The following is a 22,405-nucleotide window of genomic DNA, read 5'->3' as shown; positions in this document are numbered from 1 at the left end:
GACTATATGTTTGAGTTCGCTCTCAACTACCACTATACCAAATTTCAGCTCAATATGGCAACAACAAAAAAAAATAATAAAATCAACGAGTAATTGTTTTTTTTCTTTTAAGCTTTGGTGGCCATTTTGGATTTTGATTTGGATTCAGTATGTGATGGGGAACGTTCTCAGCCATAATCATACTGAACTTCAGCTCTATGTGTGTAAAAATGGCTGAGTTAAAGCCATTTAAATGTAGCACTGGTGGCCATCTTAGATTTTTGGTTTGGATACAGTATGTGATGTGATGGGAAAGATTCTCAGCTATCACCAAATAGCTCAAAATCTCTAAAATTAGCTGATTTAGAGTATTTTTCCTTTTTATCTCAGGTGGCCATCTTGGATTTTTCATTTGCATTAGGAATGTATGAAACTCGCTCTCAGCTCTGACCAGAGCAAATTTCAGCTCAATATATCAAAGAACATTTGAGTTATATCAGTTAGAAGCTTTTGAGTTCTGTCAGGCATTTTGAATGAAAAAAATGGCTAATTTGTTTGCAAATTGCATTGCCACGGTAACTCGAAACGCCAATAGAAGTAACAGCACACATCACAATGCCAAGCCAGTTGTTTTGATATAACTGATGAGGGATGTAAAGGTCATGGATGTTTTTCACTTAATATTGTCAAATTAATATAGAACCTTGTATGTGAAGACAAGAGAGCCTTTCTGCCTACTCATAGAGGAGTCTGATAACTGATAAGCTCTGACGACTTCAAGAGATGTGAGCTGTGATGCAGAGGTTGTCTTGACCTCGCCTCTGTCTGATAACGGGTATTTAAGCTTTTGCTAACTTTTTCTCCGTGAGCAGACCTTGGAGACAGAGCGACATGTAACACCTTGAATGCTTGTTTTTCAACACTGCTTCTCTTGCAAGATTAAACCTGGGTTGACAAGATCTTCTGGTTTTCCTTGCGTGGCTTATTTATTTAATTAGTTGATGATAGGATAATTAAATTATCCAACCATTATGGTCCTTCGAGCCGGATTCAAACCAGTGACCTAAAGATTTGTGGGGGTACACATTGCGGTTCGGGCTGCATTAAAGTTGACAGAAGAGTAAGGTACAAAGTTAAGAAACCCTTTGTTAGGTGGATAATAATAGGTGCTGTCTCTTACTAAGCAAATAGATGTCAATATAGAAATAACTAACAAAAGCAAAGCTGAACACATGGAGCGTTAGACAGATCTCGGAGATATAAATTCAGAGTTAGAAATATAATTATGCTGAATAACTGAATGGGTATTTTGGTGAGAGACAAACAAGCAAAAATGAATAAAAAGATAGTCTGTGAGTCTATTTGTAAATGAGAGATGTATGAGTACACACTGAGTTGCTTGCTTTCCTTTGAGGTGGTGGGGGGGGAAGTCTGGAAAGAGCTGCAGTCAAACTACTTCTATGTAAAGCCTTCAGGACCTTCCAACAGGACAGGAGTAGGCAGAGGATGTGTGCCTAGTTTGTAAAACTCCTAAGCAGAGTTACGGCTATGAGAGAAGCAGAAAGGAACATGACATGTCCCCGTAATTCTCCAGACCTGCTGAGTTTGCTGAAGTAAATCGTGCAGCTTAGAAGAGGCTTGTTGATATAAAACTGCTAATCCAACGTGTGATACCACTAATCCTAAAACAGAATAAACGAGCTTATGTTTGTGTGCGCTGCTTTTCATAGCGCAAAAATAAGACCAGCCTTTGAGAAGAAAAACATCCGGGTGAAACATGTAAGCTGTTCTGAATGCAAAACGCACGGCTAAAGATTCCTGCCATGCGTTTCACCCATCAGTTATTACCTCATGGCAAAGTAGGAAATCACAATAAACAGTTTGAAACATGCAAAATGACACACTTCAACTTCTACTGCACATCACAGTGACAAGGATTTACTGACAACAAACAAACCAGTCCACAAATCTGACATGCTACTGGATACTATTTGTTTACTCCTGTTAATAAATTAAGGGAAGCCACAGATCTCCTACTGCAACATGTACCTCCTCCTTGTCTTGCCTCCCTTTAGACAAAACTTTCATCCTCTCCTTTGTTTTCATCCCCTCTGGTTTCTTCAGCACAGCTTTGATCTCTTGTTGTCTTTGCTCTTGAGATGGAGGTTCTCTCTTTTTAAATTTTCTATTCTTATCTTCCTCGTCCTCTTCTTCCTCCTCCTCCTCCTCCTCCTCTTCTTCTTCTTCCTCCTCCTCTTCTTCTACCACTTCTTCCTCATCCATGTTTATAATTTGTTTACTCTTGAGAAGAGCTTCTGTTTTCTAAGCAGAATCAATGATGCATATGTCAAAAAGGACCAAGCTAATAGATTCATACTACAGGTGATATAAAAAAGCAACTAGACCAGTGGTTCTCAAACTGGGGTTTGAACCCAAAAACCCAAAATGTTTGAGAACCCTTGAACTAGACCATAAATTATTTAGCTCTAATATATTTAAACTGCTCAATTTGTTAACTAACTAATGTTTTATTTATATGAATAATTAATTACAAATATACACAAATAGTACACACCTAAAACAAGACAACCACACACAAACTACATCTGACTACATTTTCTACAAGCCACCAGACACTACTCTGTACCTTCCCCATTTTAACCTCCACCTCCTCCCCTTCTTCTTCTTCTTCTTCTTCTTCTTCTTCTTCCTCCTCCTCCTCTTCCTCCTCATATTCCCACTTTTCCTCCTCACTAAACTCAACATCACCTTTAGCTGGAGGGACTGGTGGGTGAAGAGAAGTTCTCGATTCACTGAATGACATAGTGGGCTGAGAGAAGAGTAGCGGTGTTAAGTGACAGATGATTGTGCAGAAAGGACAAACTGTGTGTTAGTTACGTCTGCAGAGGGATTCAGTGCTTTATCTCAGGTTTATTTACAGCTCAACACAATAAAAGGTAGTGAAGGGGAGGATAAACACAGAATGATAAGGTCTTGAAACGTGCACAAACAATTTCCAAAGCAGAGTAGATGCACAGGAGCACCACTAACTAAAACAGGATGTATTTTATTAATGAGGTATGTGTGCCATTTCAACAATAAACCCACAATTTTATCGTAAAGCAGCAGACGTACTGTATAAGAGCACTGTTGTCCACTAGCCAGACCAAGTTTCAGTCACTGTTTTACTCGAGAATAAAATATAGTGTAACTCCATGAGCTGGGCGTTAGCTGTTTGCATTGCCTCATCAGTAACATGTGAAATGCAACTTTTAACTGACATCATATACGTACGGTGAACTTGGAAGCAGAACAAGCGTTTGTGCAATTGCACTACAAAATAAAAAGATAAGACTAGCTTGGGCGTTAAACATTGGAGTTATTGTTTCCCAGGGAATAGGAACCTCTCTGTATGATAAGCCCATACTGTTCTATTAACTTTAAACACCATCTTTAGATTCTGAATAACACTAACTTTTTTTAGGTTTTTGAATCCTAGCATGAATTGGCTCCGTGTCCCTCTGTGAGTTTCTAGCATAAACAGCCACATTAGCCAAGATATTAACAATTTCAAACAATAACATTGACTATTTTATAGCAATGCATCATTTTGCAGTCCTGCTAGATCTGCATCTGCAATATGACAAAAAAGTGTTGTCCCAGCCTCAAAACAACCCAGAATTCAGTTTACAGTAGTCCCTCGCTACTTCTCGGTTCGACTTTCGCGAAATCGCTCTTTCGTTGTTTTTCAAAGTAAGATTGGACATGACACACAACTGGCTGAATGATGGATGATTACACTACTACTACTACTACTATAATAAACTACTACTTACTGGATGTATTACTATTCCTACATTGCGGTTTTTTACTCATCGCAGGGGGCTGAGAACGGAAACCCTTGCAATAAATGAAGGACTACTGTATTTGCAAACACAAAAGGTGGAAGTAAACAACCACAAATTGTGAAGCCGTTTCACAACAATTCACACTTTTCAATGAATCTTCTGCCTACGGCCTGGCACAAAGTACAAAAATCATGAGCAAAGATCTCATTGCTGTATTTGTAAACACATGACTTGCACACATTATTAAGCAGGTGGTTTTAATGTTTAATGATTCCTCTAAATACAATATGTAGTCTGTCATATCAATGATAATCAAAATGTTCTTCAGGACATGTATGGGACTTTCAAGAGTAAAACATATATCCTACAAGCCTTTTACTTCAAGGAAAATAGACATTTGCTATGAATAAAAACAAATAACTGTGTTTTGACATAAAGCAGCACCACAGCAACAAAACTGTACAAATAATGTTTTTGATTAAATAAATAAATCAATCAAAAGATGAGGTCCTTTGGAAAGACTGAAATGAGGTTAATATAGCCAAGAGCATTCCTTTGATGAAGAAAATGCCAGAAAAGTTCTGACGTATTTTAAGAGCAGCCAAGATCCATCTTGATGTCCAGCACCATCATGTAACACGTGCTTTCATACGTCTTCAGTGAAATTCTTAATTGTTAAAATTCCCATCTTAAAGCAGAAACAATAAAATCCAGTTTGCAGCACTCTCATGGAAACAGGCTTTTAAAACTTAAAGCAGCAATATCTTTGTTTTTGTCTTTATATTTTAGGTGATTTAAACCTTTAAACTCTTTTAAAAATCTTGTTTTGTTTGCAAGCAGATTTACATATTATTACATTGAATAAAACTTGGCATACAAAATGAATACACATGCCAGATAATAATAATCAATAATATACTGTGTTTGATCAACATTTATAGGGTTTTTAACTGTAGAAAATATGTAATATCATTGGGGAAAAAAAAAGTATTTTGTGCTGCCAAGTAGTTATATGCTAATTAAGTAATTTAAATAATTGACGCAGTATCATTCTACCAACCCAGCTGTATGCTTAAAGAAATTAGCATTGTGAGTAATGTGGCTGTGATGTTGCTGTTGTGTAAAGATAAATTTAATTGAGAATGTTGTCTAAAAAGACTTGGTAAAAAAAACAAAAAAAAAACACTGTGTGTCTAGTTCTAGTTTCAAGAATAACCTCACCTAAGTGTTTTTAGTACCTCTGAGGAGGTAAATAAAAAATTGGCACTGCATGTCTCCCTTCTCAGCAAGGAGTTGGCAACAAGAGACAATTTGTTGCATCAAAGAGGCAACTTGTGGCCAAAAGCAACAGCATCAGTGTGAAGTACGCAGTGAGGCTCTACCTTCTGCCTTTGCTGGATGGTGGTCATAGCATCCGGCTGAAACTCCAGCTTGTCTGTCCGACACAGTTTCCAGTAGAGGATGGAAATGATGATAATGACCACGAGGAGGGGAATCACCACCCCGATGATGATCCACATGTTGGTGTTCTCAGTGTCGGGGGTCGAAGATGCCACCTTCTCCACAGCTTTAAACAGACAAATCAAAATACTTCAGCTTCAAGTCCAAATATGATGCTTTAACAGCAACATAATGAATGTTAAGCTGATCAAAGTTCAACTGTTATAAACCTCTATGTGAATTTCAATTAGTTTATTTAAAAATAATTTATTCCCTGGAAAAGAACTGTAACAGAACTAAGCCAATAAAAGAAAATGACTCCACAGAGAGGCTCTCATTAAGCCCATGTTAGGATTCTTAATAAGAAAGATGTTTTTTTTGTTTTTTTTACAGTGAGCAGAGAAAGAGGTAATGAAACTCAAAATGTTCACAAACATACAAAAACACATGAAGCATACATTAAGAGAATGTACCTTCTTATTGCAAGTTCTCCAAACTAAAAGTAAAACTACGAATAAATTATACCATTTTCTCTAACAAGGGAAATGTTTTTCCCAACTATCCAATAAAAAGAGCAATTCCATTTCACAAGCAAATTCAAACAAGAGGTTAAGATTAACACCATAATTTCCGGACTATAAGCCGATACTTTTTTCACATGCTTTGAACACCACGGCTTATACGATGCTGTAGCTTTTTTATGGATTTTTTTCATTTTTATGGACTAATGAGCTTCATGCCGCCAAAATATTTAGCCTCGTCACACCCAGCCGCTCACATAGCTGCTCTGCACACGTCTCTCTTGGGGGGTGGGTTCTAGTGACTCGATGAGACTACCTGCATAAAAAAAGGTTTAAAAAAAAAAAAAAAAATCTGACTGATGAAATTACCGAACAGGTCACAGTGGCCTAATGAAACAGGGAGGGGAGGAGAGGAGAGAATGGGGAGGCTCTCTCCTTCCATCCCCATTGTGTCCCCTGTTTTGAAAGACAGCTGCATGATGGAGGACAGCACAAGCTTGTGCAGCAGGAAGGTGAAGATAGCGATCAATGACTTCCTGGTACGCTACTGTATGTTTTTTAACCAGTCGTGTTACATGCAGCTTATAGACAAGCGTGGCCTATATATGTACAAAGTTGTTATTATTATTTAAATTTAGTGGGCACGGCTTATATTTGGGTACGCCCAATAGTCTGGAAATTACGGTAATTGCTGAATTATTTTAGCAATAATAATTCCTTCCCATAGAAGCTTTAACTTGATTTAACTTGAACATGTTGCTTTAATATATATTTAAAAAAAAGAAATACTCACGCTGAGCCAAGACGCCTTGTACACGATATCCCAAGATAATGGCAGCTCTTTGAATGTCCAGGTTGTTCAGCAGGTTGGCTGTATGAACCGCAGTCATCCTCTCACCACTCTGACCTTCCACAAAATACACTATTTCTAAAGGGTTGTCTGTACCATCCATCCGAATTGCACTCACAACCTGGAAGACAGGGCACGGGGCAAAGTATGGGACACATATAAACATCAGCATCACATGAAGCGACGTACACGCTTAAACACATAAAAGATATCAAGTAAAGCACACACATTTATAAAACATATAAATCATTCATTATAAATGAATAGGTCAGCAAAAACTGTTAAGCATGTTTGATGCAACACTGAAAACAGTTGTTTACCATTTCAAGTAATAAATTGTTTTAAAATAAAATTTCATCTAAAATACAAAACATTTTAATCGTATTTCTCCTAAAAAGTTAGAAAATATGTTTTTTTGACCACATGCTGGACTTACACATACATTAATTCAAACTTTAAGAACTTGTGATGAGTATTTAAACATAATTAAAAAAGATAGAAAGGATTTTAGTCAAACCAAAAACACTGAATATTAAAACACATAAATACTGTAGAATGCCTAGGCTTTATCCTCACAGTCGTGTAAATACACAGCTATCAGCAGTCCTAATCAAAGCTGTATGAATGCTGTCAGTGTCCACCGCTCTTGAAGAGTTTTCTGACCTGTAATTTGCCTTTCCAAACATAAATGTGACCAGATGTTGGAAAGAGGCAGCCTCACTTCCTTATTTGCATTGCAGAGGGACTGTGGGACTGTAATCCTCTCAGTAATCATAGCTATGTATTTCTCTTCTGCTACATTTTTACGATACGGCCGCATTTCTTCCTGTATCTCTTCAAACGTCTTTGAAGATGAATTATAGAAACGTGAGCTTCATTTTCAAGTCAATGTTTAAATTATGACGTTCGCATTTGTTGCATTACCCGATCAACGTTTCCCGTGTGAAACATTCATGGCTAAAAGGCGCTGCTCAAGCTACTGGAAAAGATGCGCTTCTGAAAGTGAACATGAGATTCATGGCAGATGATGCACTACCCTTTCTAAATTAAGAATGGACTGTCTGAAGGTCCTCATGAGCAATGTGTCACAATTACAGTATTAAAATGATTTTTTAATGGAGAATCTCACTCCTTAAGCTAAAACTTTCATAAGTTTTGAGATGATGCGACTTGAATAACTAAAATAAACCTCTGTAAATTTGGCTTCTTTGATCACCCTGTGATGTAATAATCAAACATCACAGTAAAAGTAAAATATTATATAACATTATTGTGCAAAATAAACATTTACTTTATGTTTGTATAAAATAAGGTGCACTATAAAGTCCTAACACAGAACCGGTGTCCCATATCTTTAATCTGTCCGTCCATAAGCCAAAACACACTTCCAAACGCTTGTAAAACAGATTTTGTTCTACCTTTACCCAAGGGAGGAGACTCCACTATACTGAACAACTATCAACCAATCTCTAAACTCTGTAAGGTTTTAGAAAAATTGATAAACTCTAAAGTCAAGAAGTATTTGAATTCTTTTAACATCTTACCTCCCTGGCTTCAGGAAACAACACAGCACAATGACTGCTTTGCTGAAGGTTTTTAATGATGTCATTGATGCACTGGACGCTAAGGATTAATGTGCTGCACTTTACTTAGACCTGTCTAAAGCTTTTGACACTGTGGATCATGACATTTTATGTCATAAACTCTCAGAAATTGGTTTCTCAGACCACACTATTGGTTGGTTCTCTAACTATCTCTCAGATCGGAGGCAATGTGTCCAACATAATGGTATTTCTTCCAGCTGTCTGTCAAGAATGGTGTACCACAAGGCTCAGTCTTAGGACCCATCCTCTTCACAAGCTACATAAACAATGTAGGACAGATCATCCCTGATGCATCCTTACTTTTCTATGCCAACGCCACAGTTGTTTATTGTCAAGCTAAAACAGTTGAGGTTTTCCAACGTTTACAGTCTGCTTTTGACATCATCCAGTCAGATTTGTTCCATCTCAAACTTGTGCTAAATGCTGACAAAACCAAAGGGATGTTGTTTTCAAACAGGAAGTCGGTCCCAGCAGTCCTTTGTAAGAATCGACAAACTCAATAAGAACACTATTCGTAAATAAGATAGAAATCTTATCTACAAATGGTGTTCTTATTGAGTTTGTCGATTCTTACAGATACTTGGGTATCTTGGTCCATTTACATCTCTCTTTTAATCCTCATGTTGAAAACTTAGTAAAGAAATTTAAAGTAAAATTAGGTTTCTTTTTTAGAAATAGATCCTGTTTAACTCTGAAAGCTTGTAACTGTGACTTTCCTTCTCTTCATTGATTACAGTGACATTATTTACGTGAATGCTCCTACAAGCACCCTGCAGATGTTGGACACTGTCTATCACGGTGTTCTAAGATTCATAACTGGCTGTAACTACCGTACCCATCACTGCACCCTGTATTCACTGATTAACTGGTCATCAGTAACTTCACGCAGACTCTCACACTGGTACATTTCCATCTTTAAATCACTTCTTGGGCTGTTGCCTTCATACATCTCCTCCTACATGTCACTTTGTCAGTGCAGCTACAGCGTGCACTCTCAAGACATCATTACCTGCAGTGTCACCTCAATGCAGACCGAACTTGGCAAAAAGGCCTTCTCTTACTCTGCTCCTGTAACCTGACATTTCTTGCAAAAAGATCTGAAGTTGTCAACTTTGACCTCTCTAAGGGATTTTAAACAACTGTTAAGACATGTTCCTATTTTTATTATTCTACATCGCTTTATAATGTAGCTGGTTTTGTTTCGTTTTTATATAATTTATTTTATTTACTTTACATTTCATATGCTTTTTTTTATATGATTGTCTATTGCTGTCTTTACTTCATGTATGTTCTTTGTTTAAAACAGGTCTCTCTTGTAAATGAGTCCTCGCGACTCAATGAGACTAACCTGAATCAATAAAGGTTGAATGAAAAAAAAAAAACACAAATATAAAGTGCACTATCACATGGCAACCCAGAGTACATATTCTGACTAAAGTGTACTCTATTATAATAATCTGCATGTTGCCTGCTACACTGATCCATGCATGCACGTGTGTTTCCAGCCCACCACTCGGTACCCTCAGGCACAGCGCAGTCTGCTGTCTGCATTACCGGAAAGCCTAAAGCTCAGGCCACGTCTGGGCTGACACAGAAAAAAGGCTGAGCAGGCACCCTCATTCCGGGTCAAATCTAGTCCATACACAGTTATTAGAGTGGAAAGAGGGCAGTGCGAATGTGTGTTTTACCACACACCTCCCCCTTCCAGCCACCTCTTTCATCTGTCTAGGACAACTCATAAGACATTTTCTCAGAAGACCACACTATGCCTATTCTGTCATGACAGTCCAGGGCATTCGTCAAGAGATTTAAAAAATGGGAATAAACGTGCACGTCCTCAGTCTGTATCACACTGAGTTAATTAATTCAATAGTCAAAAATGAATAGTGCAAGTACATAACAGTATTTGTATGTGTAATGATTTGTTTGTGAAAAATAAATAAATCAATAAAGAATTCCAGGGCCTAAAATTAAACACAAACATGGAGGATTCTCCCCTAATGTAGTCCTCCATTTTCCCAATTTACTCTGTGGGATTTATGGAGATAAATCAGGAGGCAGAAAGGTCAGAATCAGTAAGGCTGATATTTAACCAAGGTTGGTATTTATCACTCTGACAGCCTCGTTGTTTTAAGTTCACAGTATGCACCAAGATTTCATGGGCTCAAATCAAATATACATCTCATAACAAGTCTCTTTTATCTAAGTTTGTTCTCAGATTTTCTCTTTCAGACTCTGCATTAATGCCTCTTTAACACCAAAAAGAACCAACTGTTAATCATTCCCACAGAAGGATGCAGACACTGAAAAAGGCATAATTAATAATTGATCTGCTATTAGTTTCTCCGTGGCTCACAGCATCCATCAAGTGAAGAAACGAGAAAAAGGAGCTGAAATCTGAACCCCCTTTAGGTGGTCGTCTTTGAGTGGCTTGCTTTTGGGGAAAATGGGATGCTGTTGCCATGGCGATCAAGCCATATCCTGTCCCCTTAGACATGAGATGTGCAGGTGCAGAGACGACGCACAAAAGCTGAAGCTTGATTAGTAAAGCACGAAGGCTGTCACAGGGAACCAACACTGCAACAGTTGCACAATGAATCCTCTGTACTCCAGCAAAGTCCGTACAGAGCTTGTATCATTTACAATTACACAAACTGTACAAAAAATTACATTTTACTAGATTTAGGGATGAATACATTACCTTTACCAACTTCCTGCTTTAGAGATTAACAAGAGAAACACTTTTTTTTGTAAGCCAGCACAGTTTAGCATTAAATTTAATTTACTTTAGAATAACTAAAAATGTAACTGTTTGTAACAGCTTCTAACTGAAGTAATGAATCAGTTTATGGAAACAATACCTGGACACTGCTGTTGCCAACAGTTGTGGCTCTTTTAATCCGCCTGATTTGCCCCATTGCCTCCCCAAGTAATGTTGCAATCCCACGCTCAATGTTAGGCTGAAAGGTCCTTTCACTCAGCTTCTGGTCCAGTACACCCAGGAGAACTACAAGCACAAAACACAAATAATCAACGCTGTTTTATAGACACTGTAAAAGGCTGCAGGACTATTTTAAAAAGCTAAAATTGTACCTGTTCTAACCCAAGAGGAGCGAAGCAAATCACTGGTGTTCAGCTCTGGGTAATGAAAAGCTAGGAAAAAAAAAGACAAAACAAAATAAACTTTAACGTAAATTATTGCTGGTGATGTGATTCGAGCTCAGACGTGCAAGCTGGTACTCACGCTCAGCAATCTGCAGTACAGGAAAGCCGATATAAAAGCTGAATTCCACCACTGTGAGTTTTATCAGAGCATTGCTGACGTTTGACCCCAGCAGAAAACCCCTTGAACCACTGACAGCAAAGGTGATGTCCACTGGCTGACTTATTAGCTGTTGCTCATATTTGGACGTAGCCATAGTGATGTTTATAACCTTGAACAAGAATAAGGCTTTAGTAAGAGGTTTTGAGAAATAAAACTTGGCAGTGTGGCTGCGGGTAGTTTTAAAGTTATCCACAATGTATTTCAGGACTTAGCTTTAATGGATTGCACAAAACACTTCTAAACTATAAAAAAATCAATGAGACCTGTGTTAACAAAACTAAATGTAAATTTACTTAAAAGTCCTATTATTATGCTCATTTACAGGCTTAAAGTGTATTTAAACCTGCAGAGGAGATGTATGTGCTTTATTGTAGAAAATAATATGTTGAACAAGACCACCCTGTGAGTGTGGTTGGGCATGTACTCCAACACCAATTATAGCTACGGTAATTAAAAAGTGTCAAAAAGACAAAGATTGAGTATGAACATTATTCATTCATGCCAGAACCTTTTTTTCATTAACTGCAGCAGGTGTATTTAACTCTGGGATGCTATTTTAAAAACCACTAACTATGGAATAATTAAGAGGTTTGTTGCAAAAATACATATAAAAAACTAAATTGATAAAGTTATATCTTCCAATGGAGATAACCAGCTCGGATAAAAACCAGCTACTAGTCAAAATGCTCTAGACTGCAGTTAGTTTTAGGTGCAAAGTCAAACATCTCAAAACATAAATGTGTCACTCACGTGCACTGTGAAGTTGGTTGATTCTCTTGAGCGTCGGCACACTTCTGCAAAGGCATTAGTCAAACCTTTCTCAATGCTCTCGCTGAAGGTGCAGTAACGCACATCTATATGACCAGGAACAAACTGCAGAACTGCAAAAAAAAAAAAGGGTTATGGTGAGTCTGAGACTGAGTTTATTTTCTGATGGTGTTCATAGCACTTAAATTTGCTTCTGCAGTCTTAAAATAACTTTAAGAGACAGTTTACCTGTGTGGATTTGATGTTTATGGTCTGGTTTGATCCAGTTGGGAGCCACATATAGGAAACGTTGATTGGGTTGTTGCAGAGCATTGATGACAGATATGGCTGTGTATACAACTGGACCCGACACCACCCGGAAAACAAATTTCGGCGGGGGACTCACAACCTACAGAAACAAATGATACAACAAGTTATTCAACAGAGTATTATAGTCACTGCATAGAGTTAAACAAGACAACTAGACGGCGCATTGGTTACATGACGTTGTGATTCACTGGAACAACGGGAGCCATAACCAGAGAGGGCAAGCCTCCGGACTTAGCATAGTTGTAGATATTGTCAAAAGAGCCAACAGTAAAGGCTGATTACGTAAATAAAATAAAATAAAAATTAATGATAATATTAATGAAAATGTTATTAATATATTATAATGCTTCCCGGGTATATAAAAATGTGATAATGCCACAGAGCTGTGTGTGCTATGGTTGTACCAACCAAAGAGAAAAAGGGAAACGTGTCTCACTTCACAAGTAAAACTGATTTGATCTTATTTACCTTAGTATGAATGTGATCAGACCATAACTGAAGCTAAGCATTTAAAATTAAAATGAGCCTATAAAGCTGATGTAATCACTGTAAATTATTGAGTTTTCTAATAGATATTATCTTCTGTGGCATACATTGTTATACAGAGTGTAGCACTATGCTGAATCATGCTACAGTTTTACACAAATTATTCAATAGTACAATTTGGTATTGCCTCCGATATATGTAATATTCACACAGTGTAAAATAATATTATATATTTGACTATTTTTATGTTTCCCCTATACAAACCTGACCTATTAAGAAGTTGATTAGTCAAAGTGGAGACAAGTTTCCTTCTTCAAAGTATCACTCGGTCTGCAGTGAATATTTTCTGTCGACTACAGAACAGGTAAATAAGAATAAATATACGTTACTCCAATACTGTTATATAATACCCTTCATAAGTAATTTCTGAGTTGTTTGTGTTATTTACTGACTTCAGATCGAGTTTATATCCTCATTACTTATAAACAATATATTTTCCTTCTATAACATCCAGCTGTTTTACATAACTGTTGAATTCAAATAACATTAATTATCAACTCTATTATTTTTTGTAAAAATATTACAAATAATTTGTGTCACAGATCCAGTTGGGCTTGCTGTTAATCAAATAGTTGCTGTGTTGGCTGTGAGTTGTTGCCCTCTTTGGTCGCCATCTTTGCTCCTCCAGATGTCACAGATGGAGGCAGTGGGCGGGAGAGGGAGGAGCTCTCTAGTTGTCTAATTGAACTATGAGCCACTGTTGCTTTATGGCCATTTATTTTCACTCAAAACAATCTCTGAAGTTTATGTGTGAAAAATATTTTAAATGATTTGTGGTTAAAGAGCGGGTAATGCTTCCGCATTTCACAGAGATTTACCTGATTTACTTTTATCTGAATGACTGCGTAAAAATAGCTTGTTAGGCTGCATTCAATGTCTGCTGAGAACTCTGTTTCTAGATTCTTAAGAAAACCCACAACAAGATGTTTTTACTTGTCTGTAAACCCTGAACAATTTCCCCCAAAGGCAGCTCACATAGTCAACAAAATACTTTTTTTTTCAATCATGATCTTAGTGAACAAAAGAAAAAAATTTCAGTTCCTCACTCCAAAGCAAAAATGCAAAAAAGCAAGGAACAGTGATAATTTAAATGCTGCATTTACAAACAGTAATCGAAAATTATGCATGTAAATTTTAAATAATCGACTTCGTCCAAAATTCAACTAACATTTAACAACAATAATTTTATACATTGTGTCTTTTATTACCGGTAATTTACACATATCTTCTTACCTGTAAACAAAGCTACCAATTTGTATATAATTATCTTTAAAGAAAACAATAACGACAAACATTAAATAGCATTACCTGCAGCTCTACTGTCGTGTTGAATTCCACTTTCAGTATGTTGCGGACTTGTGATCTGGCATATCCGACAGTGACTCCAGAGGGAAAACCTTGCACCGAAAACAGAAGGTACGTATTTTTTATTTAAACAGCAAAATTGAAGTTTGCATTTCTGGCATTTGCAAATTTAAGCAAGATGAATTAAATTGAAACTTGAGATTTACCAATCGTTGTTAAATAAACAGGTCTGTCCACTTTGCAGAGGTACAGTCTTGATGTTGTTGTCTTCTTTTCGCTGGTAGTAGAGATGATGTTGACACTGGTTGAGGTTTCAACTGTGGGAGTAATTCCAGTTGTAGTTTGAGGATGAGTAGTGGTGCCAGCTGGACTTGGGGTTTCAACAGAGACCGTATTAACTTCACTGCTTGTTGGGATCAAGGTCGTTGTGGCTGAGATGTTAACTCCATCTTCCGTCATGCCCTGATCACCTAACATAATTGAGGGGACTATGGTGGCATTATGAGATGTGGACTCATTTGAAACTGAAGTGGTATTGAAAGGTTGCTCAGTTACAAATAAGTCTTCAAATGTCATTGCTGTAGTAACAGTGGTTTGGTTGGTACCAGGTTCAGTGGGAACTGCAGAGTAGGCAATAGTTGCAGATAAGACAGTAGTAACATTTACAGTGCTTTCTTGAAAAGAGTCTGTAACAAACCAATGGACATCTGTAAGAGAGTCAGAAGATATCGAGTCTTCTGGCAGCAAAGGTGTTGCACTAGGCTCCAAAACATCAGCTAATGTAGTTTTCATGTTTACTGTGAGAGTGTGCACAGACCAGTCTGTGGTGGACACTTGATTAATCCACGTTGAAGAGGTAGAATCAAGAATGCGAGTTGGGACTAAAGAAGGATCAAGAAAAGGCTCAGATGCATTAATCACCTGAGGACTCTCCTGTGTGGGTGCTTCTGTGGTTGATTCATCATAAGGTTCAAGCCCTAACAAATCACCAGAGGATTCGTCATCAGTCAGATTATTGGTGAAGCCAGTGGTGGGTGTGATAGTTGTAGTATTATTGTATATCTCAATGACATTCTCTCTTTGTATAGCTACAGTTTCAGAAGCATTGCTCTCCTTGGTCAACTGATTGGTGTAATACTCTAAGCTGTTCATATCAGGCAAAAGGACATCTGTTGGTTGAATTGTAACATCTCCCCAGTCTATGTCTGATATGCCAGATACATCAGTACTGGCTGTGGGAGTAGGCTTTGTTATAAAGTCAGCTGCTGTAGAGACAGTAGATGGATAAATGGATTTAGGTGGAACAATTGTGTTGTATGCTGTCATGAGGCTTGGAGTAGGTGAGATGTTTACAGGGTGCAGAGATGAAGGTGATAAGACAACTCTGGAAGGAAATGATGTGTCATACTTTTCTGTGTCTTCCTCCAAATCATATGGATCTGAGAACACTTTGGTGATCACTGAATAGTCACCACTATCTGGACTGAAGAAAGACATTGTTTCCAAATAGTCCCCAGATCCCCAGTCCACATCCATGGTGTTGGTGGGGTAGAAGTTCTCTGAAGGCACCTCAGTGGGTTCAGGTAAAGATGAAGTAGAGTGGGAGGTGATGAAAGGCACGTGGTAATTATGAAGCATAACCTCCTCTCGATTAGAGCTGAAATGGCTTGGATCTACTATTTGACTCTGAAAATTATTAGTCAAAACTTCAGAAAAAGACAGCTTAGGAGGTTGTAGAGGTTGACCAGGTGATAAGAGCTTTATTGCTTGTGTTTGCAGTGATGTTTCATCCTGTACCTTTGTAGAAGTTGCTCTTTCTTCATATTGAAGACTTTGATGAGATGTTAAGCCTGTAAAATTAGAAGGACCTGGGGATGTATTTGATTGGGTTAGTTGCTTCAAATTTGTAGATGTAGAAAAGGAGGCCCCAGATTGTAAAGCTGATTCCGCTAATTGTGGAAAAGTTCTAAGAAGAGGTTCATTGGGGCTCAGAGTTGTCTGAATATGTGGCTCCTCTGCAAGGGCATCTCTTGGAATTCTAGATTTAAAGTTTTCATGTGCATTATGACTCCAATGAAAATGCTTTGTGTCTGCAGTCCTAGTTTCTGGGATTGGTTCAGAAATGGATGACAGGGCAACAGGTGACTCTGGGTTCTTAAAGGCAGTATAGTTGGAGTCTGGTAAGGCTAGTGGTAACCTTGTTGAACCTGGATTGTCTCCAAGAATATCCATTGGGTTAGTGTGTGAGTCCAAAAGGGACTCATCTGCAAGAGAAAACAGATTGTGCTTTTATTACCAAATAAAATTTATGTTAATTATCATAAATTTAATCTTTCAATTAGCTAGAGTAAAGATCGTGGCAATAAGGATTTTAAAAACTCTTAAAATAAAGCATGCAATATACAAATTTGATGTCTGGTTATGGCATTTCAACAAATTCATGAAAAAAAAATATAGAATGAAAAACAGGAATCCTAAAGACAATGCAAACAGAAGATATACTGAAGGCAGTTTTCTGAATGTGATAAGAAAACAATGCTGACATGAACAGTTTATTTTTCTCTTAGTTTTTTATCATGGGACTGTGCTGACATGTCGACACAGACCATATGTCTGGGATTTTACCAGAGGACTGCAGAGAAAGCATTATCTAGCCTTCTTTTCTTGTGCTTGATCTTGGAAGTGATAGATGATGTAATTTTCAACTCATCACGAACAACTCTACCACTTACATACAGCATAAAAATCCTTAAGGGTCAAATTAGAACAGGCAAAATGTGCAAATGGTAAACGAAGGCAGTGCAATGGTTTTCAAACTTAATTTGTGTTCCATTTTCTCTCCATATTGCATAACACTAGATATCATGCATGATTTAATTTAGAAAAGGTATTGATTGCACTGCATAGACGTTGACATGTTTAAAAGCAGTCTCACAAGTGGACATTTTTTTAATAACTCATGAAATGAAACAAGACATAACAGTTGCATGTACTGTGGTTTCACGTTTGTCTCTTTGATATGCTGAAATGGTTGTTTTTTGTTTGATGAGGTTTATACTCAAAGGGAAATTTCATGGTTACGTTTAAAGAAAACTTTGAACACTGTTGACTTTCCACAGAACAGTTACACTAACTAATGTTAAATAAAGGTCAGAAAAAGGAGGTGATTTAAAGTCCTAACTTAAGTTTAATGTTTTATGTTAAATATTGTCTTGTGTAATTCTTTTTTAAGAGACAGATTTGTGTTATTTTTTTAATTTACTTAAATAATATGTTTAAGGAATTATAAAGGTATTTTGATGTTTCTCTGTAAAAAAAAATAGCTGTTGGGTTACTTATTTTCTGTCCGGTACTTGACCATTTTCAGAGGAATGTAATTTTATTTTGTTAAGACCCTTAACTTTAACCTTCGAATGATTCAGGCATTAAAATACTTTAAAACCTAAGGAATTAACCTGATGTTTTGATTAAAAAAAAAGAAAACTTAGTAACCTTTACTTTGTCGCCAGCAGACTGCCATAAATATCTTCAGATTTTTCTAATTGAATTGATGAAAAAAAGGTAAGGTGATTTTTCTACCTGGATTATTGAGCATGCATCAGGATATTACAACACCTAAAAATAGTTATGTAGCACCAATAGGGTTCTTTGGAATAAAGTTATTATCTGACACTGTGGCATACAGTACACAGTCATCTGAAAGATGATGCATCTCTTATGTCCTGTGTTACGGTTTAATTTTTTTTTCTCTCCTATAAAGACTTGACTTTAGATACTGTTGGTCAACTGGAGATTGTATTTTAGGCCTAGCACCTGATCATTTGTCCAGTTTCCTCATTATTTTAAGGAAACACTGCACAATATGCTGCCATACTCAGATAAAAGGACTGAAAGGAAATAGAGTAAAAAAGATCCAAAGTCCGAAAAGAAACAAAACAACTAAAAATGTTTGAAAGACACAAAAGCTTGTCAAACCATTTATTGAGTATTTTAAAAGATAAAAATTAAGCCTTGCTTCTTGCCAGCACAATACAACCCAAGATTCAATACCACCAATATCATGTCTTAAATGCACTATTACCATTAGAGGAGGAGGTTAGCTTTAAACACAGTCTATATATTGAATTACTTGCAGCTGCAAAGACTAATGTTCTCTGCAATTTACTGAAGCTCTACAGCAAATTCATATGAGGGACCAAAAAAAACAACAACAACCAAGAAAACAACTACTTTAATACCAAGAATACAAAGAAGAGCAATGCACTTTTAAAAATAATCAACACACACATAAAGATTTCTGTACGTCATCGCCAATGTACTGCATTGCTTCAAAAGCAGACGGCTTCTTTCTTGGCCCTGAAAAACTCTCTGCTTAATTATAACTTGCAGTGGTACCTTAATTAAATCAGCTTGCGAGTATTACAGAACCCACTGGAAAGAACCTGGAAAGAATCCAGTCTTTCTGTCCAAATGCTTGGCACAGCAGCAAGGTGTTTGAACCCAGAGAAAACCAGTAGAAAGCTGGGCAAATGCACAGCCACTAAACACACAGAGCACACACAATAATGTGAATGACTACTGAAAAGGTGGAAGACGTATACGTGAAGCTAGTAGCAACATCTGGAAACTTGTATTATATATTACCAAAAAAAGAAAGAAAATAGTCAATTTAGTGCAACCATGTTTTTATTAGGTCAACATGAAAAAGATGAAACATTGGTTGGTGTTTAATTCTCAGCCTAAATATAATTTTTGTGTGGCCATTTCATTTCCATTTATAAAGGTTGAATGCTGTGTTATACATTGTATATAAACATTAAACTGAAATGTCAGTGTTTGACTGTAAAAAGCAATGTTACAATGAAGAAAAAGGAAGTCAAGTCCATGATGATCGGAAAACCTTCGTGAAGTTTGAGGTCAAAGTGTTGTATGTGGCCCCAAAATGTCAACTCATCTCAACCAACCCCGACAGACAACCCCTTTCATTTGTGGTCACATTTAGGACAAATAAGCATGCATGGATGGAACACAAAACATCTAGCTATTTAGAATGATTGCCATTATTGGCAGGTGATCAATAATAAAAATAAATCAGTAACCTAAAGTGTTAACAATGGTACTAGCATAGGACCACTAGACTGAGGAACAGCTTCTACCCTGAAGCTGTTAGACTCATAAATCCCTAACCAGGTGAATCACTGTAATGACACTTTAATTGGTGATATGTGACTTATCTGTGCTGCTGATCATTAATGCTGCTGATCTCATGCTGCTGACTACCTTATGCTGCTGTATTCATTCATACCTATCTGCTCACACAGACTCATGTTCGAGCTGCTGTTGCTATGCCGTACTGTTTTGTACTATTAGAGTTTAGCGTATTTCTTAGATCTTTTAGTACTGTTTGGTGTTTGTTTAGTGTATATCTTAGATCCTTATTTACTGTTTCTTTTTATACTTTATATTTTTGTTATTTTTGAGTGTAACTGGGACCCTGAGTACATAATTTTGTTCCACCTCCGGTACCACATGTGATGAGAATGAGAAAAAAACTTTACTTGAACTTGAACATGGAAACAACACAAACAGGAAATACAAAAAACAAGGTCAAACTTAAAGTTAAACTATGTTTTAGAACAAAAGTAACTTCAAAGCACCTAAAACAAACTAAATGACACAACTGAGTAAAGTCAAAGGTCAATGAATATTTTGTAAAATACGTAAGTAAGCATGCATGCCCCTAATAACTGACTGAGCAACAAACAGCAACCAGACACAAACCAGCTTTAATTAGTTCAATTCAATTCAATTTAGTTAGGGCTGACATTACATTCGGCAAAACTTGATGAAGACGATGCTGCGGTACCACCTGTTCACTGAAACACGAGTGTGCTACAGTTGGTTGGCTGCTCATTGTTGGGACTATCCACGAAACTGAACACCAAACCTGATGCTTGTGGACAACTTTAAAAAAAAAAAAACATGTCAAAAACATATTGTCAAGTCCACAGCTGATCTGAACAACTTTGATGTCCTTCACACTTCTTAATGTGACGCTAAATTATGTTAGTTATTTTAGATAAGTTCTCAAATCATTGCTTCAAAAACTGGAGCTCAAAAATGTAACAAAACATCTGAAAGTTGTTCTCACATAAAAAAAAAGTTGCATCTTGTCAATCAAGTGAATTTCTCATGATGTTTATTTATTGATTTTGCAGCTGAAATGCTTTAAAAAATAGAGAGTTACAGCTTTTTATAGAAAATGTAATTATATTCCATTTTCACTAATTAGTCTGTGTCTGATTAAAATTTGTAAAGGTAAGTCAGTCAAATCAATCCTGCTAATCTCGGCCTAGATTCCAGTAATCTACCTCTAATCGCCCCAATTTGACATTTTTTATATAAATTCTAATTGAATATAGATATACAGAGAGTAGTATGCATTACCAATGGTTCAAATGACTGCAATAAATCCCAGGTTATTAAACTCTAGGTGCCATACAGTAAAGTTAGGCGCTCTTCCATTTATTCATATTTAGGAAAGGTGACACAAAAATAAGGTTTTAGTAACAGAGATGGATTGTTTACTTTAGTTCCTTTATGTTCCCAGGCTTAAATGTGCTTGCAATCATGTTGAAATGGTTCTTAAAAGACTGGAATTATCACTGGTGTTGGCTAACCCAATGTTTTCTTAAAAGGAGCCTCATAGTCACACAAATAGTGATGAAAAAAAAAAAACATGTATTTTTAATATTGAACATAAATATATATATATTTTGGGGGAAAAATATGACATTGTCTAACGCTGGAATATTTTAAACCAAACACAGTATCTGTTACTGAAAGAAACAATGGGACTTAACTGAGCTGACAGACATAACAATTTTAATACTAAGTGTCTTTAAAAAAAAAGGTGAAATTATTTAAACTAACTGTAACAACTAAGTCATGGTTCTCAGACAAAAACAAATCACAATTGGACAGGAAAAACTTTAACCACTAGCATATGTTTTAGCTTAGTACCAATTTGGTGGAGCTTTTAGTTCAAACCAAACTACTTTTAATCATTAGAGCAGCAGCGCACACATCTGCTTACACACAAAAATGAGAATATTCCACATAAACAATCATAAATGTGGTGGAGCGAAATTATGTACGCAGGGTCCCAGTTGGATGTAACTGGGACCCTGCGTACATAATTTCGCTCCACCACATGTACCACATGAGGTGCGAATGACAATAAAGAAACTCTGACTCTGACTCTCTGATAAATTTCTAATGTCAAGAATTGCAGAACTCCATGACATCATTTCCTACACTTGCCAGATTTTATTGCAAAAGAAGAAAGTAATTTAATGGTTGTGCAATTTTAAAGAGAAAAGACAGAAGAAAGGTTTTTTTTTTTTAGTATTAATGCTCATAACTACAACCTCACACATGGTTCTGTTTTTAGCTGAGCCCCTTGCGTGACTCTTTTCAAAGAGAGGTTCTTTTCAGCTGGCAAGAGCTGCGTGTGCAGAGAGCAGTCAAACAATCAAGATACGCCCGTGTGCTGACTTTTGGCTTATCAGGGAAGCTTTTAAGATGGGAAAGATTGAATTGTTTTTATCAGTAGACTTGTATTAGATCATGGCCTCTGCCAAAGCTCAACCAGACCCCTAAGAGAGAAAAGTACAGACATGTGAGCTTATAAAACGGTGTTTTGTTATTATAAATGCCTCAAATCGCTTTCCAATTTAACTGTACCTGCTTTATTAGTCAACAACAACAACAATTAGGATTATGCATCAAAGTTCATGCTTAATAAACCAGATTAAAAAATCCAACAATGTTCAGCCAGGTCATCTGGATGTTTTCTTTTTTTTGTTGAGACGTTTCGTCCTTCATCCAAAGGACTTCATCAGTCCGAG

The 22,405-nt window shown here is 36.8% G+C and overlaps 1 protein-coding gene across 1 annotated transcript in view; it reads right to left on the bottom strand.

The window, feature by feature from the left end:
• si:ch211-1e14.1 (UPF0606 protein KIAA1549) overlaps positions 1-22,405 on the bottom strand; it is a 37,848-nt gene that overhangs the window by 8,886 nt on the left and 6,557 nt on the right. Inside the window, exons 2-10 of the mRNA XM_037682762.1 lie at positions 14,702-16,759; positions 14,499-14,587; positions 12,564-12,723; positions 12,318-12,448; positions 11,487-11,676; positions 11,336-11,395; positions 11,104-11,249; positions 6,582-6,759; positions 5,210-5,394 (exon numbers count right to left, since the gene is read on the bottom strand). Coding sequence (XP_037538690.1) covers positions 5,210-5,394; positions 6,582-6,759; positions 11,104-11,249; positions 11,336-11,395; positions 11,487-11,676; positions 12,318-12,448; positions 12,564-12,723; positions 14,499-14,587; positions 14,702-16,759 — 3,197 coding nt within the window. The remainder of the gene's footprint in view (positions 1-5,209; positions 5,395-6,581; positions 6,760-11,103; positions 11,250-11,335; positions 11,396-11,486; positions 11,677-12,317; positions 12,449-12,563; positions 12,724-14,498; positions 14,588-14,701; positions 16,760-22,405) is intronic.

This window comes from Nematolebias whitei, chromosome 10 (assembly GCF_014905685.2).
Source record: "Nematolebias whitei isolate Nwh7 chromosome 10, NemWhi1, whole genome shotgun sequence".
NCBI classification, from domain to species: Eukaryota; Metazoa; Chordata; class Actinopteri; order Cyprinodontiformes; family Rivulidae; genus Nematolebias; species Nematolebias whitei.
This window is presented reverse-complemented; position numbering and strand designations above follow the sequence as displayed.